Genomic DNA, 27590 nt, shown 5'->3' with positions numbered 1-27590 from the left:
AAAACAAAAAAAAGAAAACTAGCAAGAAAAACACCCCTCCGTCAAAATAGTCACACCCAAGATTAGCGAAAAAAACATCCCTCCCAATAAAATGGTCACATCCAACATGGCCGCCCCCTTCCTTGGATGCAAAAACAGAACAGGTTTTGCTATCGCAAACCTGTAATAAGTTTCCACTTTGCCAGGCCTAATGGACTATTCCAGATGCCTTTTTTGTGAGAAGTAACTGGGACAGTACATGCATGTATGCCTTGTTTGTGATATAGTAATAAAGATGGACACTGTAGGTGTTTAGTACCGGGTAGTTATTTTTGGTACTGGAAAAGTTGATTTAGGTATACTCATCATAATTTTCACTATGCTCTGCTAGCCTGTAATATCAACTTGAAAATTCATTGAAGTCTACCCCAAAAACCACCACTGCATCGTCCCTCGTCTACCAGATAAGGTGTGAGGGATGATACATTAAGGCTCCATGAAGGAGGCACCTGCTACCCCTATACAAAACAGTACTGTATAGTCCCCATGTTTACATTACCTGCCAGGCCCTATAATAACATCCATATGTCAGAGGAAGGCCCTGTCAGTAGTGTGTGTGTGTTTTCTGTGTGATCAGAGTGACCACTTCTCTGAGGGTCTGCATGCGGTTTTCTATATGGCGTAGGCAGCCTATTTCTATTTCCCGTAATTCGCGGGGAAGGCCGTAATTTGTTGCGAGGCGACCACATTTTGTGTAATCGCCTTCCTTGATTTTGGCGTAATATATTTTAGGAGGTTCTTCCGAATTCAGTGTTGTCGGGACCCCCATGCAGACCCTCTTCTCTGTGGGCTGTGTAGAGCACCTGTCTCACTACAAAACCAGCAGACTCCACACGCACAGGGGCACTTGTATAAAGAGCACTGGGAGTATACGGCTGCCACACAACCAAGGCTGTCTGGATTCAGGACCTTGAAAAACTTTGGCAAGGAACTTCATTTGTGCCTGGAGCAGAACCAAGCAAAGATAAGCTAACTCTGCTATAACTGAGGGCTTTTTCAAAAGGTAAGGTACAAATTTCTTGTTGTCAACTTTCTTAGAAGTTAGAGATCAAACTTTTGCAAAACAGTCTACCATTTAGGGGGAGAAACTTTCCTTGTAACTCAGTGTTATTGTATGACTTAAAAGTTGATAGACATCAACATATAAACACATTCAACTACAAAAGCAAGTTGGTACAAATTCAAGTCTATATATATATCCTGAGGCATAGATTCTTGAGACAAATCTTCTAAGAACTGCAAACTCTTTCTAGGAATTTCTTTGTGTCTGGATGCCGCTGTTTTATTTGAAAACAGAGACCACTGCTCAGTTTCAAGTGGCTGATAATCATACTGAGGGGGATAGAGAATGTGGGAGTTTAAAATGTGGGAGTTTACAGACATGAGGCACAAAGAAGTCTCTGAACTCTTCAAAGGTACCAACTTGGTTCGTAAAGACCTGGGACAGGGGATAATTATCTACTGAAAGGGCCAACAACATAATACATTGGCAAAAGGTAGATCATTGCCTATTCTAGATAACCTATAAACATGTAACTGTTATATTGATGTTCAAAGTTATGTGAAACTTGGACAGGGTAACCCTAAACCAAGCCTGGCGACAAAACTCAAGGGAAAAAGGTTTTGCACAGCTTAGGGAGGGTCAAGTCTGGATTACAAGTACTTGTGAACTGAGAAGGAAAACACCATGTTTTGACTGAGCCATGGTAAAAGAAATTGCATCAATGTACTACATGTATTATTTCATAATATGGGGGTTATATGTAATTGTGCAAGTAGCCAACCATTGTTAGCTTACATATCATTATTAGGTAACAATTACAAATACAGGTTTAACTGTGATGATGTTTAAATTTGTTTCATGTGAAATAAAATAGGAGGAAAGAACTTCAAAAAAATTAAGATGTGAAAATGTTCTCTTTCAATCAAATAATGTCACATTACTGTCAGTCTGCCAAATAAAGGAGTGAAACTCAGACTTTAAAAAAAAAAGAAAAAAACTCCCTATACATACATTTATATTTTGGGAACCTTGTAACTCCTTGGCTCAATTGACTAATACAAACTTTACAGCACATTTATCCATTTTGATAATAGAAATGAGCTTGAAAGACAACATTTGTACCCGGGGCTTGGTACAAAGCAAACATACGTGTATTTCTTTAGCTCTGATGTTTCAAAGGAATATAACTGTAGTACTTAACTTGTGAAGAAAGTGCATGTGGAACAGTCGTGCAAAGTTCTGAGGTTCTAGAGACCCCCTAAGATGCACACAGATTGATGTCTAATGACTTAAAAAGTTCTGTAGACCAAACTTTAAGATTGCACTCTTTGCTCCTTGAAGCACGACTGGGCCCAGAAGAAACTGTCTCTCCCTTCAAAAAGTATATAACAAAATCAAGACGCTTTGCTGAACTCCGCAAGTCTAAGCCAAGACCTGCCTTCAAAGTAGATATCTAAATCTAAAGGGTGAATTGGGATATATATGAGAAGTCTCACATGTACAAGAACCACTAATTTGTCTGTGAAGTAGCCTGGACTTAAACCTGTAACAGAAGCTGCCTTAAAAGTGACCAACACTTTTAGCCTAGGGGTCTATGTAAGTAGCATGGTTTTATTATTGATTACTGATGAAAATAAGTCAGTAATTACAGACCAGTTTGCTGATTTCAAAGGAGAAAACGGAACAAAATCAAGGCCAGACAGGGCTTTGATCATCGCTTGGCACGCAGACTTGAAAAACAAGTCAGCTCAGATTCCTACCTGGCTGGAAGTACGGAGGCAGGAATGGGAGCATGAAATGTGCAATTTCCGTATTCACCTCATGGGCCACAAAACAATGTAAAGGACTATCAAACGAAAGAAAGCTATGCTAAATGTGTCCGTTGTTTGCTCCGGGTTCTTGGGAACTTGTGTCTGGGCCAGACAGCATCGGTTGTACCTTCAAACTTGAATTTGAGGGACATAAATCCTGGAATCTCTGCATTACTACAAATGGCCAATGTGTGACCCCATGGTTTTATGCCAAAAGCAGGCCTATACATGTATATAGGCTGTCCCCAACTTTAAATTTTTTCTGTCCCACTCATAGTTTGGGAGTCCATGTTTTCATTTTTACATCTGTCATTCTAAGCTTACGAAAATACATCTTCATAAATTCCATGTCTAAAAGTTTAGATTTTTTGGATGGATGGGTTGAAATTTTTGCAAATTTCCGTTCCGAGACAGAGGGATGGATCCTGTAGACAGCACTGGTTAAAAGCATCCCTCTAATTTTCCTTCTTGGCAGTTTCTGATACAACAAGAGAGTTCCACGACCTCATATCTCCATTAACAAAACTATTCATGCAAATGACTTACACATTTGCATAATATATGCTTGGTCATAAACACCTTTATCTAAAATACACATGTTGCAATATTGACCGTCCTATAATTTTCCAATTAGATGAATTATGGTGTTTTTGCATTAATTATGCAAATTATGAATTTATTTGCATAATTGGTAGCTGTTGATGCTCCACTTTCCATAAACTACATATGTTACATGTATTTGAGTCTGATAATGAAAAACACTGCAAATATAGATTTTCCTCATTAGCTATGCAAATTAAGTCCCAATTAGCATAATTTGCACTTCATTGTTTATGTCTCTATCTAAGCTACCTGCATACTAAATATCATGGAAATCCGTCTTTCCTTTGTTCCGTTATTCTCCTTAGAAGATTTTCACAATAACGCCACTGCAGTTCCAGAGGAAGCTGCTAGGGAACCCTAACCGACACCACTTCTTTATTACATCACAAGCTATCTGCCACCCAAACATCAACACCACAGCACGTCCAGGTCAAAAGATACAAAAATTGAAGTTCTGCTGCAGTATCAAGGTCACATACCAGTGGGCCCAAAATAGACCTTGAACTTCGGCTTCACAACACCCGCCCACATACTAAATATCATCGTAATCCATCAAGAGGTTCTTGAGTTATGCTGACTACAGTAGTGCGGAAACACAAACAGACAGCAAGACAGACAAACAAACAGACAAACACACACACAGACACACCCAAAACTATATCTCCATTTTTCATGGAGATAATAAGTGAAACTGTGCACTAAATCACCTCTACTCAGGGGGAAGGGAGGTCAACTTAATATCACTGTACATGGCACATACCAGTACCAATCAATTATATGGGGATACTTTTTGGGGGTGACAAGAGTTTTGGATTAAAGAGATGTTTCCAGAAAAGGAAGGAGGAGTAGCTGTTGGCATGCACAAGGCTCTTCATACAAAATTCTCAGTTGCTATATAGTCAAGTCATAGAGTCATAGACAAGTTTCTGAAACATTCAGAAATACCACTAAACCAGTAATCTAGAAATTTTGTGCCTGATTTCCCTCCATTTGTTTCCTTTCTGGAATACCTGTAAGGCCATACTGATTTGATTATATGGATGACATCATTTGGGCACCCCAAAACTGAGGCGAGCAGGCAAAAGAACCATTTCGGGCAAGAAGTATGTTTACGACAAAATGAGCAGGTTTTACAATAGGAAAAAATGCAATGTTTGACATTGGTATCTGCCTTCCGATATTTTTTTTGCAAATTACGGAATATATTTTCTTCTTGACAAAATAAGCAGGTTTTACACAATTATTGTACAATAGGAAAAAATGCAATGTTCAACATTGGTATCCATCTTCCGATATCTTTATTGTGTGCAAATTACGGAATGTCTTTCCTTGCTTGCAGCTTTCATTTCTTTGCATGATTTACAGTTTTGTCAAAACCCTTTTTGGGGAAATAGATGAAAATTGATGCATGCGTGGATGTCATGCATAAGTCAGTGTTTGCCTAACAGAAAATGCAGCATCCATGGTCAAATATGGTGCTAAAAGCACAATATATTTTCATTCTCATTGTATCCTCCATCCGGGTTATATCATACCAGGGGTATAAATGTATCCATGTTCAATGTTTTTCTCCCTGCTGCCTTACTTTCTAACTAATAATAGAGAACGGGGTTCTAAACGGCTACATCAGTGTGCTAAAGGTTAAGTAGAGTCCAGTACTACAGCAGCTTCTACAGAAATGGAAGATGACGCACATCTCGGTGAGATGAACAGTGGGGCTTCAGGCAAGGCTGTAATCTACAGGTCACGGTCGGACAGAGGTCCTTCCTCCCGATTGGTCGTTACGGGAGGAAATGGTGCATGAGTGGACCGACCCCCTGACCAGGCTTTAGGGAAACCCTTCTCCTCATTAGGCAGGTTGATTTGATTATATGGATGACATCAGTGTGTGCATCAATTCCAGTCAAAGAAGAGGTCTTGAAAGGACAAAAATGAAGGATCAATATTTTGGTATACCACGCTCTTTTTGACGGTGTTAAGTTTTTTAAAACCTTCCTGGCTAGGGCCCAAGTTTGATCCTAGGGGTCGACTCTAGCTCAGACATGTTGTAAGGGATTGCATTTGTCATTTCGGATGGTGACGTAAAGCCGGCGGCCCCGTGTATGCGGGAGCGTCAAACCTCTGCACGTAAAAGAACCCAACAGACTTATCAAGAAGAGTAGGGGTGACCCGGTGTGCTTGCCGTAGCGAAGCCGGATTGCACTACCACTATAGCTACTTGAAAAAGCATCATGCTTCACCTCAAATGAAGATGCCTTGAAACGAAAAAAACAATGAAACCTTCCTGACCACATAGATTTCATTATACGCCGGGTATCTTTTTTTGCCTAAACTTTTTTTATCCCCACCCTCGCATCAGTTTTGAGGTTCCCAGATGATGTCATCCATATAATCAAATCAACATGGCCTTACCTTAAATGACAAGGTCTTAGGGAAACAGGGGAACAATCATCACCACATGGATAGCTGGCTCAGACAGGAATATATTTAGAGATCGTCGGTGATTTTCTTCAGTGGAAAACGTGGGTGTCATGCATACGTAAGCAGAAGAGAGGAGGAAGGAACTGATTGAGATCAATAACAAACAAGAGGATGTGAGGGAAGTAGCAATCTACGTCCACCGGCATTATACATTAGAGGGACACTGAGTGACTGACTCAGAAGCAGAGTACAGCAATAGAAAGGGGACGTCAGAAAACCAGCCAGACTTTATTTGCGTTGAAAAAAACCTCCATAAATGAGAGCTCATTTAGTTCTTATCATTTAAGTTTATTGATAATTTATTTTTTTAGTTTAATTGGTCAATACATATCTGCTAAGTAAATATCACAATAAGAAGATAACCTACCTGTATAAACATCTTGGAAAATTGGCTCTACCATATTCAAGCCTAGCTATTTTATGCTTTTTATTGCTCCTTTAGTTGGGATTTTTCTCATCTCCTACAAAAACCAACTCCAGAACGATATGTAATTATCATAATAATGTGTATTGGGTGAGTTCTTATTGGCCAACTCTTTAATGAAACATATGATAAAGAAAAATTCAGAATAGTAAAATCAATCCGAGATGAGTCACTCTAGCATCACAGAATTTTTTTTTCCTGGTATGAGAACCAGACAATTGATTTCTCCCAGCCTGTATCAAACAGTGAGTCAACAAGGCCCACACTGGCAGGCTGAGAGTGACTAACCTGCTGCCTACTCAACCACTACTAATTGTTTGTTCACAATTCCAGGACAAGCTCCCCACATGGTGCCAGGGAATTAGTTCTGGCAGGACAAGGGGCTGGACAACAACACAGAGGGTCTTCCACAGGCAACCAGGGCAGGCCAACACTAGGTCTATAACCTCTCATCGGGTGGCCACTCACAACCTCTCAGAAGAAGAGATTGAACCGCTAAATCTTGAGGTTATTTCTCTGTGGCAGTGGCATTGCTTGGACCGGACACCATGCTGGCTGTGTGCAAGGTTGCGGTGCTTTTCAGCAATATTTTATTGTTGGTTGGACAGAACAGTGCTGGGGCACAGAACAGAGTGGATGTATTGAGGGGTCAACAGTGCACGCAGGTCTGTAACACACAGGCTCAGACCGGCGCCTGCAGTTACACCTTCGTGGTGCCGAAAAACGAGAGAGACTCGTCCTGCCAGAGTTCGCAGTCAGCCCAGATCCTCACCGAGATGAAGAGAGACGTCAAGAAGACGTCGGACAAGACAAACCGTCTCCGGCACCAGTTCAGTCGGTACCGGGAAGACCGAGAACTATGGAGCGCGAACATGCACAAGGACGTCGTGAACGCCACGGCGAGGATGGAGATCCGTTCGCTCGAACACAACGTGAAAGTGAAAAACCTCGAACTCCAGCTCCTGAACCAGACTCTAGAGCTGGAGCGTCTGAAGGGAAAGAACCGAGAGTTGGAGGGGATCGTGCTGATGAGCGAGTTTGAGCTGACGCAGCTGAGAGACGCACGCCAGACAGTCGACCATCTTAACGAGGTTGTCACCACCCTGCAGACCAGGCTTAACGAGGTTTCACAACTCCTCACAGGTAATTAACAAACTCCTGCCTCCCTCTGATATGTCTACGCTCAGTGTTTGCACTCTCTCCAGCAAACAAAACATACTCGACAAAACATACATGCACCTCCACTTAAGGAAGAAAACGCCTTTCTGTTGTGCTAGCAAAGAAAAACAACACATTCAGACCTGTAGTGCAATTAGCCCACTCAGATAATCATCTTCTCTTGTTATTTCAAAAACTTCAAAGTTGCGTTTCTGCTTTTCCTGTTTGAAAAGCTAACATCTTTTAGCACTTGGTAAGACACACAGAACAACTGACCTGTTCCGTGATAACTTCTTCAGCAAAAGGTTATCGCCTGCTCTACACGATGTATATCTTGTATCCTGTTTGGACTGGGACCAATTACAAGGGTTAAAGTGGGTTTTCTTGAGAATTTGGTCCTTGAAAGAATACACATTCATTCCGTACTGCCTTGGACCCTGTTTCGAAGCAATCATCTGCTTTTGGAGCTAGCCATGAAAAGTGTTATCTCCCAGTGGGGACTTACATTTTCCAGGGTCTCTGGAGAAACAAGGGGTCGCTCTTGTAAATACACATGTTTCACCTGTTTCTGTGCAGCACACATTGTTCTCAGGATATATTGGTTCTTCCCTGAAATGCAAAGACTTCTTCTATGTCCTGAGAACATTGGATGGACCAAAGAAACTTTTGTCTGAAAGTACCATAATATCATTTTTTTTTTTTTGCTGATGAGTCCATATGCCTATCCTGAGACAGGTTCAGAATCTCTTTTTCCATTCTATTTCTCAACTTGATTGAGAGTTGAATGAATTTTTTTGGGCTTTAAAGGACTTTTTAATAGTTTTCACGAGCATTTAGAACTTTGCACAGAACGTTGTCTTTTCCTCATTTGCACTCACATAGTTACGTTCACTGGCTTTTGAAACTTTGTCTTCTTTACAACAGAAGGACAACATATAACCATAACTCTTAAAATCCTTCTACGAGGGCTTCTTGAAGATCATCTTCAGATTCCTCTATCTTTAAGTAAGAAATCTCTTGGTTTTGTTTGTTGAAAACTAGCCATTGACCTAGTATAACCACTGCACTTAACCTGCTACTTCTCTTCCACATTTTTCTGTCCAGAATTCCAACATTCCACCGCTATCCTCCTGACTAACTATTGGCTTCCCAAAGGGGTTAAGAGCCTAATTGTCTGGAGTAGCTTGTAAAGCATGACTAGAGTGCTTGTACACCAGGGAGGACGAGGGGTACATCAAAAGCGGTACTTATTTTCCTACAGTCTGAGTTGCGGCTTAGCCCTCTCTTTGTTCCCCCTACCTTACCCCTCTGCGCGCGCATGTAGTACAAACAGGGAAATCCGCAGGAATGTTTCGGTGCGACCTGTGGGTGTATGGACACACTGATCACAGTTGTGCTATAACTACTGTTGACAGGGGAGTTTCCTATCTCCACCACTCCACTAGCAGCCGGCTTATCGCACACATTACCCGAGTCCCCCCCTCCTTTGATCTAAAGGGATGTAATTTCTGCGATTGCCGACATGCCGAAAGAGGTTTGAACAAGTATGGTTCACTCGGCACAAGGAAGGAAATGACTACTTTCTGTACATAATGACATAGACAACCACTGTAAACAGTCAACAAATAGACGCTTTCGTTAACAAAGTTGAAAAATAACAGTTATCTTTTAATGTGAAAAAGTGACCACTTGGTATTGAACTTCAAGTCTGTTCAAGCCTGTACTTTGTCATATACACATCTCACATGCAGCTACAAATTCTAGCTCCTTTGAAAATAAAAATCTCTAGTATTTTCCTTCCTTCTAAACCTACAGTGAAACAACAACAAGACTACTGTTTCTTTATGTTCACTGTTTTCACGGTCACCTCTGTACCATGAACCTATCATCACCGTGACAAAACCTGTTATCATTTATGATTTCTTCACACATCCATTCTGTAAATCACTTGCCGCCACGGTGAAGTTTAAGTTCAGTTAAAATGATAATTTTCCTTACACCGTGCTAATTTTGCTACCATGAAGATAAAGTGAATTACAGTAGAGTCAGCTGCATTTTGATACCAAAAGTCAGGTGGTGGCTTATCACTATCAGCTTCTCTGATTAGATTAGGACTCATAGTTTCCTATCAAATATCATATCAACAGCCCCTGGGTACAGATATGTGTCTGTATACAATGTGGAAGTCTCAGTTCCCTAACCAGATGCGGCCTTGTTGCCTTCTGGCTATCCCTAGAGGTTTGATATCACCACCTATAAACACATCATAGAGATATGGATTGGACTGTCTGCATGACCAGATGGTTTGAAAATAGAGTCTGTACTGCAGTGATTGACAAGTGGTTTCCATGGTTATGATTCACTATCTCCACTTAATTGAGTTGACTATGATGACTTTATCATGTCAACTTTAATGTGTTTAAACACTTTAAATTGTTGAGGCTACTTAAAAAAGTTTAACTATATTTTGTTGATTCTAACGTGAAAATTGTTGGGGGAACTTTAAAATGGTTTGATTATATTTTACCAACTAAAAGATATTTAAACACTTCAAATTGTTGCAACAACTTTAGTTCAAAAGTTTATCCTTATCTGTCAATCCAACCTCAGACTTGTACATGTAGGTTAAGTGTTTTTCTGTGACTACATGCTACTGTCTGCAGTATCCACCTTAATTGTGTATGTTCCTAAAGATTTTTACGTGCAGATATAAACGTTTTCTGCATTGATTTTAAGTATTACTATTAGGTCTAAGTATCCTTTATCTCATTACATAGCCCTTTAGATTTAACTGTTTTTAGACGAATGCAATGAGTGTTGTTAGTCTCTCCGTAGTACATAAGACAGAAATGTGGCCAGCCTTTGGCGCTCTTAAAACACAACTTCGGAAACATTCCGAAACATTCCCATACTCCCTTAGTACCTCCGCACAGATGTATACAGCTGGTTTAATATAGCAAACCAGTAGTACACATCATCATGTACCACACATTATGCTGCAACCTTTATATGATATACAGAGATAATAACAATAAAGACTGCAACAATAAAGAATTATAGAATAAATAACAAAGACTGCGAAAATGATTTAACATGTAGCAACAGCAAAAACATTGTGATAAATATCTTATAAGTACTAACAAGTTATACATTTCTTAGCTGCAAGTATAATAGTACAGAAATATTTGTGGTGGTTTTATGTTTGCAGTTTTTTAGCGACTTTTAAGTCACCACAACTTTTTTTAAATCCTCCTATACCCCCTTGTCTACTATTGTCTCAAATGCGAACTTAAAACCACTATGCACACTCCATTTTCTCCCTAACGCGAAATTAAAACCATGCGAACTTAAATGCATTTACATTAATCTGCAGCTAAATCATGATATGCTGTTTTGTACTGTGCACTTTCAATCCCACAACCAACTTGCATACTGAACACTAAGGCCACACCAATTTGATTTCTTGGTTAACAGAATTTTAAAAAAAAATGCTAGATTGGAAAATCAACATGAAAACAGAATCTCAGAGGAAAGTTTGTACTTTGGTGCACACAGTTTCAGGGAGTGAAGATGGTCAGGTGAAATTTTCACCATAGCTTTCTGTTTTAATGATGTCCTTGTGCTAGAATTAAAAAAAAAAAATCTGTTAACCAAGAAATTAAATTGGTGTGGCCTAAGCTGACAACTATAAAGCCATTTCTTTCTGACAGGAAGAAACACAAGGCCTGACACTTGTCATATCAACATTTCCAAATGGAAGGTAATTGCCCCCCTCCAGGGCATACCTTGAACAAATTGAAACCAAGTAGCAGGTGCATGTTTTGTAAAGCTAAACGGAACGTAGAAAAAAGGAAGAAAAAAACATTGCAATTTAACCAATAACTTCAACATGAGGAACAGGTTTACAGCAAGTGGTGCCAAAAATCTGTCGCTATTTTTGCGGCCATAGATTAATCCAAGGATGAGCTTGTTACATGAGGAAAACACAAATCAGATGGTGAGTATGAACTGGCTTTGACAACAGGAGCTGAAACTGGCTTAGACATGACCCTGGTCTAACTTTCTCCTTTCATCTCCAAAAAAGGTAACAATTCTCCTCAGTCACAATGATCACCACTATAGTACTTGTTATCTCCATGAAAAATGGAGATATTGTTTTTGGCGTGTCTGTGTGTGTGTGTGTTTGTGTTGTGTTTCCGGACTCTTGTAGTCAGCATAACTCAAGAACCTCTCAATGGATTACAATGATATTTGGTATGTGGGCGGGTGTTGTGAAGCCGAAGGTCAGGGTCAATTTTGGGCCCCCTGGTATGTGACCTTGGTACTGCAGCAGAACTTCAATTTTTGTATCTTTTGACCTGGACGTGCTGTGGTCTTGATTTTTGGGTGGCAGATAGCTTGTGACGTAATGAAAAAGTAGTGTAGGTTTGGGCCCCCTAGCAGCTTGCTCTGGAACTGCAGGGGCGTCATCCTGAAAACCTTCTAAGGAGAATAACTGAACAAAGGAACGACGGATATCCGTGATATTTAGTATGCAGGTAGCTTAGACAGAGATTTACATAATGAAGTGCAAATTATGCTAATTGGGACTTAATTTACATAGCTAATGAGGAAAATCTATATTTGCAGTGTTTTCCATTATAAGACTCAAATACATGTAACATATGTAGTTTATGGAAAGTTGAGCATCAACAGGTACCAATTATGCAAATAAATTCCTCATTTGCATAATTAATGCAAAAACACAGGAATTCATCAAATTGGAAAATTGTAGGACTGTCAATATTGCAACATGTGTAAGTAAGATAAAGGTGTTTATGATTAAGCATATATTATATAGATGTGTATGTCATTTGCATAAATAGAATTGTTCATGGAGATATGAGGTCGCGGAACTCTTGTTTAGGCTGTACTCTAGTCATCTAACATTTGCGTGTGCCACAAACATATCAATATGATAATATTTAATGTAAAATACTATGTTTAAGGCCCTAAACTCTGTTGGTTTTCTCCATGCAAGCAAAATTGTCTTCAATACTTTACATTCCGTATACACGCTTTTGTGAAAATGCAGAAAGCTGGTATGAAAAAACAGAGCAAACCCAATCCATCTATTTTTACTGTAACTGTACATATGTAACAGTAAATTTTGAAATATTTTCAGTAATTCTATGTGACCACTGCAAAATCATCACACTGCAAGCAATACAAATTTTCTATTAAAATAACATCACTGCAAACTTGAAACAGCACAAATGCCCTTTGTACCCCCTACAGCCTCCTCTAAAACTTATAGGAATTAACTGAGTACCCCAATATCATATTTAGTGGGGGTGTGTGGACTCCAAGGTTACCCACCCTGTGACCATGCATACTCCAACAGAGTAACAAATATGTCAGCTTGATTGGAAACAGCCGAAAGACAACCTAAGGTTAACACATTGACAGAATGGGTTACAATTCTGAAGCTGTTCTCAATTTCAACACTGTAGTGTTTCTATATAGTTGTCAGAAGGGCCATTTTACATATTTAAGGTTTCTCCCATCTATCTCATGGGATAAAGCTGTAGTAAACTGTCCCTATTCCATCCTAATCTTCATCTAATTCTTTATTTAAACTCAGATGATTTTTCAACTATAGCACGAGTGTAAGGTAAGGCATGGAGTTTTCATTCTTTCCCTCTCCAAATCCAATATCAGATTCGGTAACTCCAAAACTACCATGGAAACCTTACCTTCCTTCTTAACTTCATATAATGCAAAACTCTAACATCTAAGCACAAAGTCATAGTACACACATACACATACAGTAAAATGCTTTTAAGTTTGCTTTGATTTCATTTTGAGTTAGAAAAAATACACAGAGTATTCACGATACAATAGCACTGTCTGTAGTCACATACTGTGCTTTTACTTAATAGAAACACTGGTTTTAAATTTGCGTTGAGCGGTCTCTGCAAAAAATTCTAAGAATTACAGTACCTATCAAAATTTAAAGAAACAGAGCCTAAGCATGAGTCACTGTGACTTATTGTATTAAGTACATGACCATATCTTAATCATCACTATGGAAGACATTACTTTCTTAGGATGAGTCATTGTTACGCTTGGTAAGATAGCCTCATTTGTCTTCTTTCCTTTTACAATTTAGTTTCCTTGTAATGGGTAAGAAAAAGTTCAATGACCTCATATTGGGATGATCTCATAGGCTGACTAAAGGGCTTGAATAGTTATATAAAAGATTTCAACAAACTTTAAGGAAGATAATTCGTATATGTACTTATCTGTATAACTAGAGAGGCATTAGATACTGACTCATATCTAGAAACTAATCTCTGAATTTCCCCAAGTGTTGAACACAATGGCATATTGCAATTTTAAATGTTATTATTAGACTAAGTGTACATGTAGGTAAAAGAATGTATATACATTGTACCACAACTACAGAAATACCAGACAGAAATATTAGCAACAAATAGATAAAATTGTGTTTTAAAAGATCAGTGGAATAAACACCATGATACAAAGAAATTTAGACTGAGAGAAGTTGTCTTGGTTCTCCTTTGCTTACACTTACAGAAACTGTTGTTGGATAAGGAAAGAACGCACATGTAGAGAGAAGGTACATGAATCTGTATACATTATTTAGCAACTGAACACTGCCGAAAACAGATGATTTGGCATGATCAGGGTCTGTAAGCTGTACACAAGTCACAGATGTCTGGCTCACCTTGACTTTCTCCTTGGAAACACTACCAATTTTACTCTTAAACTATCCTTCATTGATGTTTACTTCAGCTTGTCTTACATAATACAATAAATTTTGGTATTTTTTCACCTAGTTTTACTACAAGTATCAAGACTATAGCATGTCCAAAAAACAAGATATCAAAACCAAAGGTTCTGTTGCAGTACTATGAAAAGCTGCTAGGGGGCCCATCTGATACTTTCTTCATTTTGCCAATACCAACATACCAAATTTCATAAAGATCCATCCACAACTTCTAAAGTTATGCATTTTACAAACAGGCATACAGACAGACAGACAGACACACACACACACACACAAATGCAACGTTCTTGACGAAGGCACTGAGAAGTCTTAAAGTCACTTTGCATCTTAAGAAAAAACAAAGGCATTGACTTGACTTAAACTTGACTTGACTAGTATACAATGTAGCACAATGATATAAACATGTAGTCTTAGCTCACAGCTGTCTCATGTCACCTCAAGGGTCAGTGACCTTCCTGTAACTCTGATACTGAGGAAATAAACTGGCCTTTGTGAAAGTAACAGTTTATAGTATAATGTTCAGGCTGACATGTGGACTTCTGTCAACTCTCAGGCTACTAACAAAGGCTGCCCTGGTATCAGATTTTACAAACATGTAAGGTTAAAGATTAGGAGGGAGGAAAAGACTCAAAGTTGTCAATCATTTGTCAGGGATGACCAAAAACCACAGGGATGAACTGATATGAAAGGTGTCCCTCCCAGCTTTTTTAGATCATACCAGAGTAGTGCCCAAGACAGTCATTGTTGTTTTACACCATCCTCTCTGAAAAAGTGCTTTTGAAAAGCAAATTACAGACTAAGATGGCTTGAGTGAAATATATATATCATATCACTAATGTCTTGAACATGTATACAATAGACAGTAAATGGTAGAGTGGGCAACCTTAGACTGAGGATAAAGCATGGCACTTTTTTGTTAGCTAATAGTGCAATGCGGCTTCACAACGGCTTGCATGTATAGCCAAGCGCACCGGGTCACCCTGAATTGTGTTGATAAGTGCGCTGTGTTATTTTACGTGCAACCTAGGTTCTACACGATAAGCTCCCTCACACATAGGGTCACTAGGTACCCATTCGATAGAACAATGCGGCTCGTTTCCCAGTCATGTCCAGACCTGTGTACGAAACCTGCTTGGTGGCTCCACAGAATTTGAACCCGATATGGCAAAGTAGCAGCATACGCAGACCACACAGATACGACTACAGTACAGAATGGTCGTACAAAACGTTATCAAAATGTTGAACCTATTTGGAAGAAACTACACTGTACAGTGTACAATGACCTGAAAAGCTATCCAAAAGTCATGTGCACAGTATATACTTCACTGTTTCTAGAAGCCTCTGCATAAAAACCCGATACAACAATCTACCAGTAGTTTCTCAAGGCTTTAGAAGGTGTAAGTTGGAAGTCCACCAGACAGACAAGATAATGTACAGTAGTCCCAGCTGTGAGGGAGTGAGGAGGGAGTGATGTCATAACAATGTGGTCCTGTAGTGACAGGTGATGACAGCTGAGACAGGGGTGTGGTTACATAACAAGACAGGCCCCATCTATCTATCCACTGGTCTCTCTGCTGTCAAACTTGACTCCATAGAACACCAAGATGTACAATGTACCAGTCACAACTGTGCAAAATTAATGTACTATTAAGCCTTCAAATACAAAAGTTACTCAACCAACTGGATAAGTTTTGTACCATATTTTCTCAATTAAGGTACGCACCCCTTATTGACCCCTGTTCCAGACAAACTTGCAGAACTGAAACGTAAAGTCAAAAACCTCAAATAAAGTATGCATCCCTTCTCCACTGATCTTGAACACACTTTGAACAGCAACATTTCAAATTCATGGTGTTCCTTCTCCTTTCTCCAGGTAATTCTACATAATAATTCTAAAGGACTTCTACATAATGTCATGCAGGGGTTTGAGGTCCTCTTAATTTTTTTCCTGGCAATAACCTCAAATAAAGTACTCGCCCTGACTTTGGCAATGACTTGTGATGTCTTTTGAATTTTGAAATATCAAAAAAGTGTGTACTTTATTCGAGAAAATACAGTAAATAGTCAGATTTTTCAGATGGCATGATTAATCCACAGTCATGTATCTTTTATCAGTGGCTGGCTCTGAGCTACTGATGAAAGATAGCGGTTGCTATTTAGAAAGGCCTGACCGTTTACAAAACTTGTCCAATTGCTTGAGTAACTTTTGTATTGTGTATCTTGTCACCTGGATGTCTAACAACATACTTTAACAAGTTTTAGCCCTCTATTGGGAAAAAATGTGTGGTAAATCGTCAAATTGTCACAATATTCAGAAATCTGTACAAAATGAGAGTATCACTCATACATAATCATACTATCAGTACTGATTAGGATTTTGCCCAACTAAAAGAGAAGAGTAAAAAAAATAATCTGCTTGTCAAACTGTTCTATCAGTTTAATACATTTCACCTCTAACTTAAACCTTCCTGTTTTACCACCAAAGGTTTAGATGTAAACAGCTACATGTATAGGCAGTGGGAAAATTCCCTGATGTACTTGACCCAGTTAGGTGGCTTCTGCATAATCTCCCTTATCTTAATAGTACTAACAAACTAGAGTTAATAGACCAGCTGTACAGTGTAGAATTTGACACAAAGCTATATGGGTCCTAGCTTTCTTTCCATCTTTTCTTCGTTTGCTCCAAGATGACAATACTGTAAATGCAGAAATGTTCCCGGTGGCATTATGTTCTTAAAACTTAAAACAACCGCAGACATTTTTGTCCAATACTTTAGCAGTATGTGACTATAGCGGTGCCACAAACTTAAAACCACAGCGAACACTCCATTTTCCATGCATTTTCCATTTTCTTTACTATCAAAGTTCCTCCCAGAACATTACCTACTCTTAGATCTATTTCACTTCATAACTGCCCAGACATTCCACTTTATGTTTACTGTTAAGCCAGAATTTATATTAAGCTGTTTTCTAAGGGACAGCATCAGTTTTCCCACCACTTTCCACATAAACATTTCTGACCAGTCTGTACAGGATCTTTCAGCAGCCACTAAGCAGAAACAGGGCAGCCATGAAATATGCTGTTTGTTGGCATCAAACTTCTTCTGTGCAGAGCTAAAAACAAACGGTATTACCCTGCCCAAAAGTCATATTCCCTTTGTCTTCAATACAGTCTTTTTATACATTATTTTGTATATTCTTATGATAAGCAAAACTTTCAAAAGAACATTAAATTTTATTTTCATTCATATACAGGTTACAAAGGTGAGGGCTCGAGAATACTAAACTAACCCTCAATGAAAAGCATTCTGAGGGGAAAGTTGTATCTTAATCTTTTGGCACTTTCCAGTGCATTATTCAAGATCGTATGAAAATGTTACAAAGTTTCAATTTTTGTTCGTCAAAAGGACTGGAAAAATGGAAATTCTTCAAAAACTAAATTCCGCCCTAGGAGGGAAGGACGGATACTGGAGAATGCCATGATTACAATCTCCAAGCAGAAGTGCGGCTCAGGCATGTTTTTGAGGTCTTTTTAGGCATTTTTGTCGGACTTTCTATTTTTTCACATTTTCTTTATCGCCAATTGCAAGCTAAAGGCAAAATAGAAAGCCTGACAAAAACACCTAAAAAGACGTCAAAAACAAGCCTCTACCCAGTTTCATTCTGTTTTTAACGATGCACGATTTGAAATGTGTATGCTGTGAAACTGTGACACCCTGTATATATTGGTTCCCCCAGACACATTCCCTGGGTACAGGTATTTATATTGTACATTCCGGACAAGCTTGACTAATGTGGACTGAGAGGGGAAGCTGAATGAGAAAAGGCACACAACTTTTACAAGGACTCTCTCCAGTTGAACAAACAACATCTTCAATTGGGATATGCAGCAAAACTTCAGATGGTAGTGTTTCCATGGTTACCAGAAATGAAGAAGTGAATGATTGAATGAATGAATGAATAAATGAAGATTTTGAAAGGTTGAAAAAGTTTGACAGCTGAATGTTTAGAATCATACAAATAACTTGAATGACATAAAAGGAGACTATAGAAGTTGAATTTGACAAATTTTATTTGGAGCAAAATAATAATACAACCCTTTTGAATATGGTGGAAATTTGATGCATATGAACAGTACTCATGAAATTATCTTAGGGCCATAAAAATTAAACATGCCTCTGCTTAGAGACACTGGAACAAGAAACACTTGAACAGTGACAAAACCAAAGCTTAGCCACCATATCATTGCTCATTTTCAGATGTAACAACATAATATCCTTCAATTCACTTCCTTGCATTAGAGTCAAGCACACCATTTGCATTGGTTGAACAGCTTGTTGACAAGAAAGATTTATTAATGGCTCTTAGGCCACACCAATTTGATTTCTTGGTAAACAGATTTTTTAGGATTTTCCCCCAAAAAAAATTTGGAAAAAAAATCATGAAAACAGAATTTCATGATTTTCTTTTCTAATTTTTTTTTTCTTAAATAAAAATCTGTTAACCAAGAAATTAAATTGGTGTGGCCTTACTGCCTCCTGTGTAACCCTGGCCACAGCCCAGAAACCCACAGACCCTGCTGGAATGTAGTCTGGTCCCAGGGAACCTGGAGAATTATGTGTGTCTGTTAATGCAATATAAACAGTACTTAAGACTACAGGCTTAGAGCACTTTTAAATGGAGTAAGTACGGTTATGGTTTTGGTACAGAACTGAATGTCATTAAACTTTTGTTTCATGTTCATTAAATTTTAATCTACAAGTGCGCAGAATAAGAGGGATGTCCCTATATATGTGTAAGCTCAACTACTAGCAGCCGCACAGTTGAGCACCTGGTTCCAATTAGTTGCTAACTGGGAGACCCTGATTCAATCCTGGGTTTGGGACATCTTGGTTGGGGCTGCACCCATCTTTTGGAAGACTTCCTGGGACATAAAATGGGGGTCCTGCCTCCAGGACGTTAAAGGGGAAGGGCTATATAGCAATCCCTCCCTGTAAAAATATACCCTGCTTATGAAACAGTAAGGAAACTTGCTGCCCTGTATGCCACTACCTACAGTATAGGCACTAGAAGGGTCTGAAGACACATACAGAATACCGGTATGATCTGACAATGATTGTGCATGCAGTATATCCACTGTCTTGCTGCACACAATGCCCAACAAAATTCCCAACAATCTTGATGTGATACAACCAACTGGCCTTGTCAACAGGGTTACACTGCCTTTCTTTCCCCTCAGCCATGTAAAGTTTTGAAACTTCCTGAATCTTTGCTGTACCCGTGGCAGCTTCAACAAAGCCATGTTAACCACTGTTGACAGGAACACAGGACCCCTTCCTGTGAACTCCTGAACCTGCCAACCAGGCAGAGGGCAAAATCAAAGCCACTCCTGGCCCAATGTATACAGGAAAGTTCTTAGGAGTTCTCAACTGGTTCAGCATGTTGCTAATGACAAACTTCCTTCCTTGGAAATGGTGCCCAATCATTATGCTGAATGGAGTTTGAAAATCGATGTTGTCCATTTTCCTTGTTAGATTTTAAGTATGATATGTTTAGAAATTGAAAAGGGCCGACATCATAACACACCAGCCATTGTGTCCTACATGTAAGGAAAATATTGAAAATGAATTTCATTTTGCGATGAATTGTCCAACTTATAGTAAAGAGAGAGATGCAATGTTACAGACAATTACTACTAAGACAAACTTCACCCTATCTAGTACACAGAGCGATATTTTCCATGTACTGTTGTCATGTCCGACTCCTATTTCCATCTATACATAGGTCAATTCCTCCATAAATCATTCCAAAAGCGAGACAGGATTACCCATACATGACTTTATTGTAACCCATATACTGGTTTCGATGATATTTTTGTACTTAGAATTGTAGGATAGATTAGCCTTTAGTATTGTTCATTTGATGCCATACATTGTACCATGTGCGATTGTTGAGCAATAAAGTTCATTCATTCATTATATTAAAAGTTCAGATTTTTCGGACGGGATGAAATTTTTCTCTGTCCCAACAAGCAAATTTCTGTCGCAGGATGGAGGGACGGCACTTGGAGACAGCGCTGCTTTGGCTTGGATGACTTGTCATTGACACAATGCACTTTAGTATTTAGTGATGATGTTGTTTTCAGTATTCTTAGATTTTTCTTGTCTAAAGACTTGATTGCACGCACATTGCACTTTTTTTTCCACAAAACTCTCCTCATTCAGTAAAGCGAAATAAATGGGAAACTATTAGCTTCATAATACAATTAGCCTAACTAAATAATCGTGTGTGGAGCAGTTCCTACTCAACTTCTTGTCCACTTGCCAATTTTTTCCTGGTGGGAAAAAGATATCTGTCTATCAACAACCCGTCAGTTTGGCTCTCCCTCTGGACCACAAAATCCAGTTTAATCCCAGTCTGGGCCTTGTTTATTTCTCCTGTGAGATATAGATGCATACTTCTGTGGCAGAACTTTTTTCCCACCAACCACAACTTTCTACCAATGCTCTCACTCTTTTTCTATTAACCTTCTCCCTGTTGAAGTTAGCCATTGGCCACAAAATTTGTACACAATACTCTGAGGGATGATCAATAAGTTCTATACAAGGTGCATAATTATAATGTATTAAGGAGACATTCATAAAAGGCTTATACCTTATAATCTGCATGGGTGAGGCCGAGAACTTATCGATCATCCCTCAAAGGTTAGACAACAGGGATATATTTGAATAAGAACAGGAAAAAAAAGTAATTTCTTCTGGCCTCCTATTTACTGTAAATGCAGAAATATTAGCGGTGGTTTTATGTTTGCGGTTTTCGCGGCAACCGGTTCACTGGGAACCTAAAACCACCGCAAACATTTTCTTCCAATACAGACTGTAGCAGTGTGTGCCTGTAGCGCTGCTGTAAACTTAAAGCCACTTAAAACTTGAACACCCCATTTTCGCGAAATTAAAAACCACCCGAACTTAAATGCATTTACAGTATGAAATCTAACTGTGACATTTTTTCCATCCAGGCCAACTGCAAGAGATGCTAGGAGGGCAGCTCGGCATCAGACCCCCTGGTGGTTACCCCCCTCCCCCTGGGGCGTTCTCCGCGCAGCCCCAGTCCGCCTTCTCCGCCGCTCGCCAAACCAAGATGTACGGTAGCATCCCGCCACAGCGAATCGGCTTCGACAAGATCTTCGTGAACGAGGGTGCGGACTTCCACCCCGGGAACGGGACGTTCGTGACGAGGGTGGCCGGGGTGTACTTCTTCACCTTCACCATACAGTCTTACGATGGGAAGTTCACTAACATCGCACTGGTACAGAACGGGAGGGAACAGGTGAGGAAAACTTTACTCCTTCTCATCAGGGTCTGCATGCTCTTTTCCGTAAGGCGTAGGTAGCATCACTAACATCGCACTGGTACAGAACGGAAGAGAACAGGTGAGACGACCTCTTCTCATTCTCATAAGTGTCTTCATGCAGCATTACGCTCTTTTCCTTAAGGAGTAGGCAGCCTGTTTTGATTTCCTGTAAATCGTAGGGTAAGCTGTCGTAATTTGTATCAAGTAATTTGTAATTTGTATGTAATTTGCACTGTAATTTGTATCAAGGCAACAATACATTGCATAACTGCCTTCCTTGCAAATGTTTTGAGCGTGATACGTAGAGGAGAGGGTTCTTCTGAATTCAGAGTAAAGTGTTGCCGGGAACCCCCCACGCAGACCCTCTCTCATCTTCTGTCTTTTACCACTTTTTCCAAAGGAAAATGTAGTGAAACATGTAGTTGACGTTTAAAGAATTTTACTGAGACATTTTAAGACTTTTTTTGCTGGAGGGAGAGTAAAAGATGCCGTGGTATGTCAATTCAGTTGTACATAAACATGAAATCATTTGAATTCTTTTGAAAGGATACATTTTCATAGCCAAGAAGGACGCTACACACATACTAGAAGTCAACTGTTCAGCTACCGATATGTACATTTACAACAAATTAGCCTAAGGGGAATGCCAAGGCACACAGTATTATAAACTGTAACAACAGCAAAAATATTTGTACTCAATTAATATCTATTTGTACTGTAAAAAGATGCAGATACAGAAAAAACTCTTCATGTTTGGAAACCTTAAGATTATATTCAAAAGCTCAATGAAGTTTACACCTACGTACGAAAATCAAAGACCGGAACTAAGTCAGACAGAGATACTTTATACAGTCTCTGAAAAATAAACAGACACAGGTCTAAACCCCTTAAGTGCACCATAATAGACTAAGTCTTGACAAAGTATTAAAGATTTAGTAGGCTTCAAACAATCTGCAAGGTCACTACCATCCAGGTGGCCCTCGAGAAAAAAAACCTTCACCACCCCAAAAAGTAAATGGGCTGATCCATGGACAGATTTGACTTGACTGAAGCAAGGTTGTAACCACATAACCACAGGGGTACCGGTGTTCAGCCTTAAAACAACAGGTAAAGGTACGATAAAGCCTTGCAGGTGGGCTGAGGGTGTTAAGAACGGTTAAGTTCCACAACGCACATGTTCAAACAGTCTTACCTGTCGATGGTGTGCACACCTGGATAGCAGATCTTTTTGCTACAAATAGGTACACATGTACCTCAAAGCCTGCTTTGATATAGATAACGCATGCTCTACACACACACATGTTGTATTGTACTACAGTTAAACAGTCGCTAAACTGGCCAGGTGTTGGGAAAACTCCGACTGCACCTGGGTAATCATGTTGTATTGACATTGTCTGTTAAAACAAGCACGGACAGCCTCACATCTTAGCTAACGTAAACCTTTGGCTTCCGTTCTTTTTTAAAGAATCACACATAGTACTATATGAACATTTACATATAGGTCTGAATGCAGTAAACTGAATATGTAAACTGCACTTTTCCTCCATGTCTACTGGAAGAAAACACACTATAAAGAGTATATTACACTTTGGTCATTAGTTAATATTCGGATTCAAATAATCTCTATCTTGGAAGCTTTACACAAAGATAGAAACATCTACATGTGTTCCGGCTGGTTTGAGGTTCTGTTCCAATTTGTCCGGACAGTGACCTCAAATAAAGTACACGTATCCCCGCTTTGACGATGATCCGAGACACTTTTTAGTTTTGGGATTTTGAAAAGTTTTTAAAATGCGTACTTTAATCGAGAAAATACTGTATATATAGAGTCACAGTATATATAGAGAAGCTTTTAGAAATCTAATGCTGATGATATTGAACTATTTGTGCCAGTCAGCACTAATTATAGATGTTACAAAAACTCTTGATGACAAATCACCTCTAGCATTAATATCCAGGTGTTATCCACCTGTTATTACCATTAAGTAACATCTCTTTGGACAGCTGAATTGAGTACATTTTTTTATAAACATCCTCCTTAAACTTTTAACGACTTGAAGATTGACCTTTAGTTCTGACCCTAGCCACCTGTCCAGAACGGAACATTTCAGACACATGCCTTAATTCACACTTGTTCTGACTGATGGTACTGTAAATGCCTTTAGCTGTGTGGAGATTTAATCTTACGGTAGGGAGAAAATGGAGTGTTTGCAGCAGTTCACAGTTACTATAGTGACTGTCACATATACTGTACAGAAATGGAAACACCAGTTTTAAGTTTAACATGATTTTAGCGATCACCACAAAAACTACGAACATAAAGCCGCTGCAAAAACTTTAAGAATTACGGTACAAATTCATTTCAATGACCACCCACCCCTGGAAACCCTGAGTAGCACTGTAAAAATTGAATTTGTGAGGGGAAATTCCAGAAGTCAGACCACCAGGGTAGAGACTGAGGTCTAATCACCCTGCCCCATCAGGGAATCCCTCCCTTCCTTCCCCAAACAGACCTGTGCAGAACCTTTCTTCTTCTTTTATAGTAACCCTTTCAAATACTGTAAATGCAGAAATATTCACCGTGGTTTCATGTTCGCAGTTTCACGGCAAACTCTTAACTGCAACAACTTAAACCATCAGGAAAACCGTTCCATTGTGTGACTGAAATGCTACAGTTGTTTCAAACGCAAACTCAAAACCACCGCGAACACTCCATTTTCTCCCTACTGCGAAATTAAATTCCAGCAAACATTTCTGCATTTACGGTACCCTGGAGGCCGTGATTTTAATTTTACATTTGGACCACCGGCATACATGTACCCCAGTCATGCAGATGAGATACTAGTACTGTAGTGTACTAATGATGAACAGAGCTGAATTAACCTTGAGCATAAATGAGTGAGAGAGGAAATTCAAAGAGACAAATAAGAGAAGATCATCATGGAAATAATTACATCAATGTCAGAGATACTAATGATTTGAAGGAATACCATATTGCACAAAATATTTTGCCCTGGAAATTGGAAGAGTTATCAGGCTTTTCACTATAGGAATCAATGTTTATCTCCATTAAAAATGGAGATATATATATAGTTTGGGTGTGTCTGTGTGTGTGTGTGTATGTGTGTCTGTGTGTCTGTCTGTGTTTCCGCAAGATTGTAGTCAGCAAAACTCAAGAACCTCCGGATGGATTATAAATATAATGATCATTATTTTGGTTAATTTGGTATGTGGGTATGTGATGGGAACACGAAAGTCAAGGTTGATTTTGGGCCCCCTGGTATGTGACCTTGGTACTGCAACAGAACTGTTTTTTGTATCTTTTGACCTGGACATGCTATGGTCTTGATTTTTTGGTGGCAGACTGAGCTTGTAATGTACGAAAAAAAGTGGTGTAGGCTTTAACCCCCTTGCAGCTAGCTCTGAAACTGCAGGGGCGTTTTTTTACACACTACATTTCATCAGTTAAAGCTATAAGTTCTGATGAACAAACTCAAAAAACTAACCCGTCTTTGCCCCCCTCCCTCCTTCCCAAGGTGACCTTGTACACAGAGGACGATGACAGGAACATCATGCAGAGTCAGAGCATCATGCTTCGCCTCTCGACCAACGACAACGTCTGGCTACAGATGGATGGAGGAACGCACCACGCCATCCTCAGTTTCCATGACAACCGCATCACGTTCAGCGGATATCTCGTTTACGCTAAGTTCAGTTAGAATTGCAACGGTGTTGGGAGGGGGGTGTATCAAAGAGTCATGGTATCACTGTACTTATTACTGTGATAATGTCATTGGTTTACATTTATATTATGACGTTCAACTCTAGTGTGTATATTATGTTTGTCAAAAATGGAGGGAAAAGGAAGGAAGTTGACCAACGACTGTTGTACATGTACATGTAACTGAATTAGCATTCGCAGATATCTGAGTATAGAACTTATTGAATTATGAATTATCATTGACACTTTAGAGTAGATATTACTAATAAACAATCATTGTATGCCTAATAGTGAGGATAGGTGTGGCATTGTCAATATAAGTTATAATATAATATAATATAATGTATAACTTACTGTAGTGTAGATATAATCGTTACAATTACTGTACATGCATATGTACAATGTGTGCATGTATTGTATAAGTGCCAAATCATGCATTGATAATCTCCATTGTATACAGATTTGTACCAAATTTATATCCGATGAACTTGATTGTATACTGTTAGCTTGACATATATGTTGCATATTAGAAACTCAGTATCTTTATGATAAACGTCTTCACTTCATGATCATAGCATGCCAAGATTGTTTTTACAAATTATTGTGTAAGTTATTAGCTTATTTATAGGTAAAGCTAGTGAACATTTATCTAAGACTACAATTAAAGTGTAGATTTACGATGTGACATATAACTTTTTTGAATGAAAGTTATGGAATGATGGAGGAAGAACCTGATTAAGTATATGTGAATTTTTGTATGTTTAAACTCTTAACTTCCGAGAAACTATAAAAAAACTGTTACAATTGCTTAAAAGGTATCATTGGTTTCTGAAAGATACTAGTTTCTTAGAAGTTAGAAATGAGGCTACAGATGTATTTATATACAGTATATTACCCCTGCTACCTCGATGAAGCGGCCTAAACTATGGGATATCAACATAAAAATTGTCATAATCCAATCCAGGCACAGAAAATCTAGCTACGTATGTTATCTTTAACCGGAACCAACAAAATATGTAGAGGACTCACTGAGAAGGATATCTGGCTCTTTTTGATTGAAAAGTTAAGCTATAAAATCACTTAAAGATGGTTTTGGAATGACTGAACAGATGTTAGATACTCTCCATATGTACATGTATGAGAGGTTGGAATTGGATAAATGTACACTTACATGTGTTGAACAAGTTCTTAGTCATGCATATTGTACTTCTCTCAGTAATATAAACACAGTTTTCTCATCACTGCCAATGTATACAAATATACGTTTTGTATTGACTGTGCTATCAATGAACTACAATCATGTACATGTATGTCTGATTTTAGAAATTTTAGATATTGTTCAAAGCAAGCGGGTTTGAAAATATCATCAGACAGAAACTACAACAAACAAATGTATCTATCAATGTAGAAGCTGTGACCTGTATGAAGAATGAATAAAATATTTCTTAGATTGAAAATATCTAGTTTTGTTTTTTTCTACAAAGGTAAGGTGTTTGATACCCTCTATTACCAGTAATAACAATTTCTTTAAAACCTGTTTCCATTTACCTCTATGCAGGTAGTTGTTAATCATAACAAAAGGCAATAACAGACGCATTATAGCAAGCCAAAGCCTAACCTCTGCTTGGAGAGTAGCTAATTGGCCCAGCTTGTGCAACACAGGCTACCATTAGGCAAACAACAGCTGATTTAAAGGGCTGTACACTACTTTGAAGATGAGGGCGTCGATCTATAATTCTCCCAAACCTGAAAATAGCTATGATTCCCCAAATCATCTTTTTTAATAGGGACCTTACTATCAACATGCTATACACCCATTCTTCATAAACGTGTGCAATTGATGTCGCAGGAGAATATCGGCATAGCAAATTACTAAATTACGCTTTAACGTTGACTTTGGTGGTTTAATGTCACCAGTAGATACTAGAAATATAACCAGTAGCCTTTTTACTCTCCTGGTAAGCTGTTTTTTGATCGTACAGCGCAAGGTTTTGGTCTGAGACCGTAAAAACACCCTGTCGCAAATCCAAAAAACACACTTAGCACTGTATTTACATAGTGAAAAACGCGTTTCTTGAATCAGAGTTTGCCGTCGATTTGTACCTGTCATCAAGGCTAGCACGAAACAAGCGGCAAAGTTTATCCAAGATGTCTCTATCTCACGCAATGCCCCTTTTTATGCCTGTCGCAAGTTTTAAACTTTG

The 27590-nt window shown here is 38.9% G+C and overlaps 2 protein-coding genes across 3 annotated transcripts in view; one reads left to right on the top strand and one right to left on the bottom strand.

Moving 5' to 3' along the window:
• The window catches only part of LOC136444492 (probable dimethyladenosine transferase), a 78956-nt gene that overhangs the window by 34752 nt on the left and 16614 nt on the right, over window positions 1-27590 (bottom strand). The gene's annotated exons all lie outside the window — the stretch shown is intronic.
• Window positions 808-26843, top strand: LOC136444571 (uncharacterized). Of its 2 annotated transcripts, XM_066442181.1 has the most exons (4): window positions 808-1042; window positions 6695-7504; window positions 21331-21641; window positions 25202-26843. In XM_066442181.1, the coding sequence occupies exons 2-4, from the start codon at window positions 6910-6912 to the stop codon at window positions 25382-25384; spliced, it is 1089 nt and encodes a 362-aa protein (XP_066298278.1). In that variant the 5' UTR covers window positions 808-1042; window positions 6695-6909; the 3' UTR covers window positions 25385-26843. The 2 variants fall into 2 exon arrangements, with proteins under 2 accessions (XP_066298278.1, XP_066298279.1); XM_066442182.1 differs by lacking the exon at window positions 808-1042 and having other exon boundaries at window positions 6608-7504.

The sequence above is a fragment of the Branchiostoma lanceolatum genome, chromosome 11, assembly GCF_035083965.1.
Source record: "Branchiostoma lanceolatum isolate klBraLanc5 chromosome 11, klBraLanc5.hap2, whole genome shotgun sequence".
NCBI lineage: Eukaryota > Metazoa > Chordata > Leptocardii > Amphioxiformes > Branchiostomatidae > Branchiostoma > Branchiostoma lanceolatum.
This window is presented reverse-complemented; position numbering and strand designations above follow the sequence as displayed.

Excerpts from the sequence above, each read along its gene's own strand:
- LOC136444571 (XM_066442181.1), top strand. The coding sequence starts at position 6,910 with ATGCTGGCTGTGTGCAAGGTTGCGGTGCTTTTCAGCAATATTTTATTG. Across the intron at positions 7,505-21,330 it reads GGTTTCACAACTCCTCACAG|GCCAACTGCAAGAGATGCTA; the intron begins GTAATTAACAAA and ends TTTTCCATCCAG. Across the intron at positions 21,642-25,201 it reads TACAGAACGGGAGGGAACAG|GTGACCTTGTACACAGAGGA; the intron begins GTGAGGAAAACT and ends CTCCTTCCCAAG.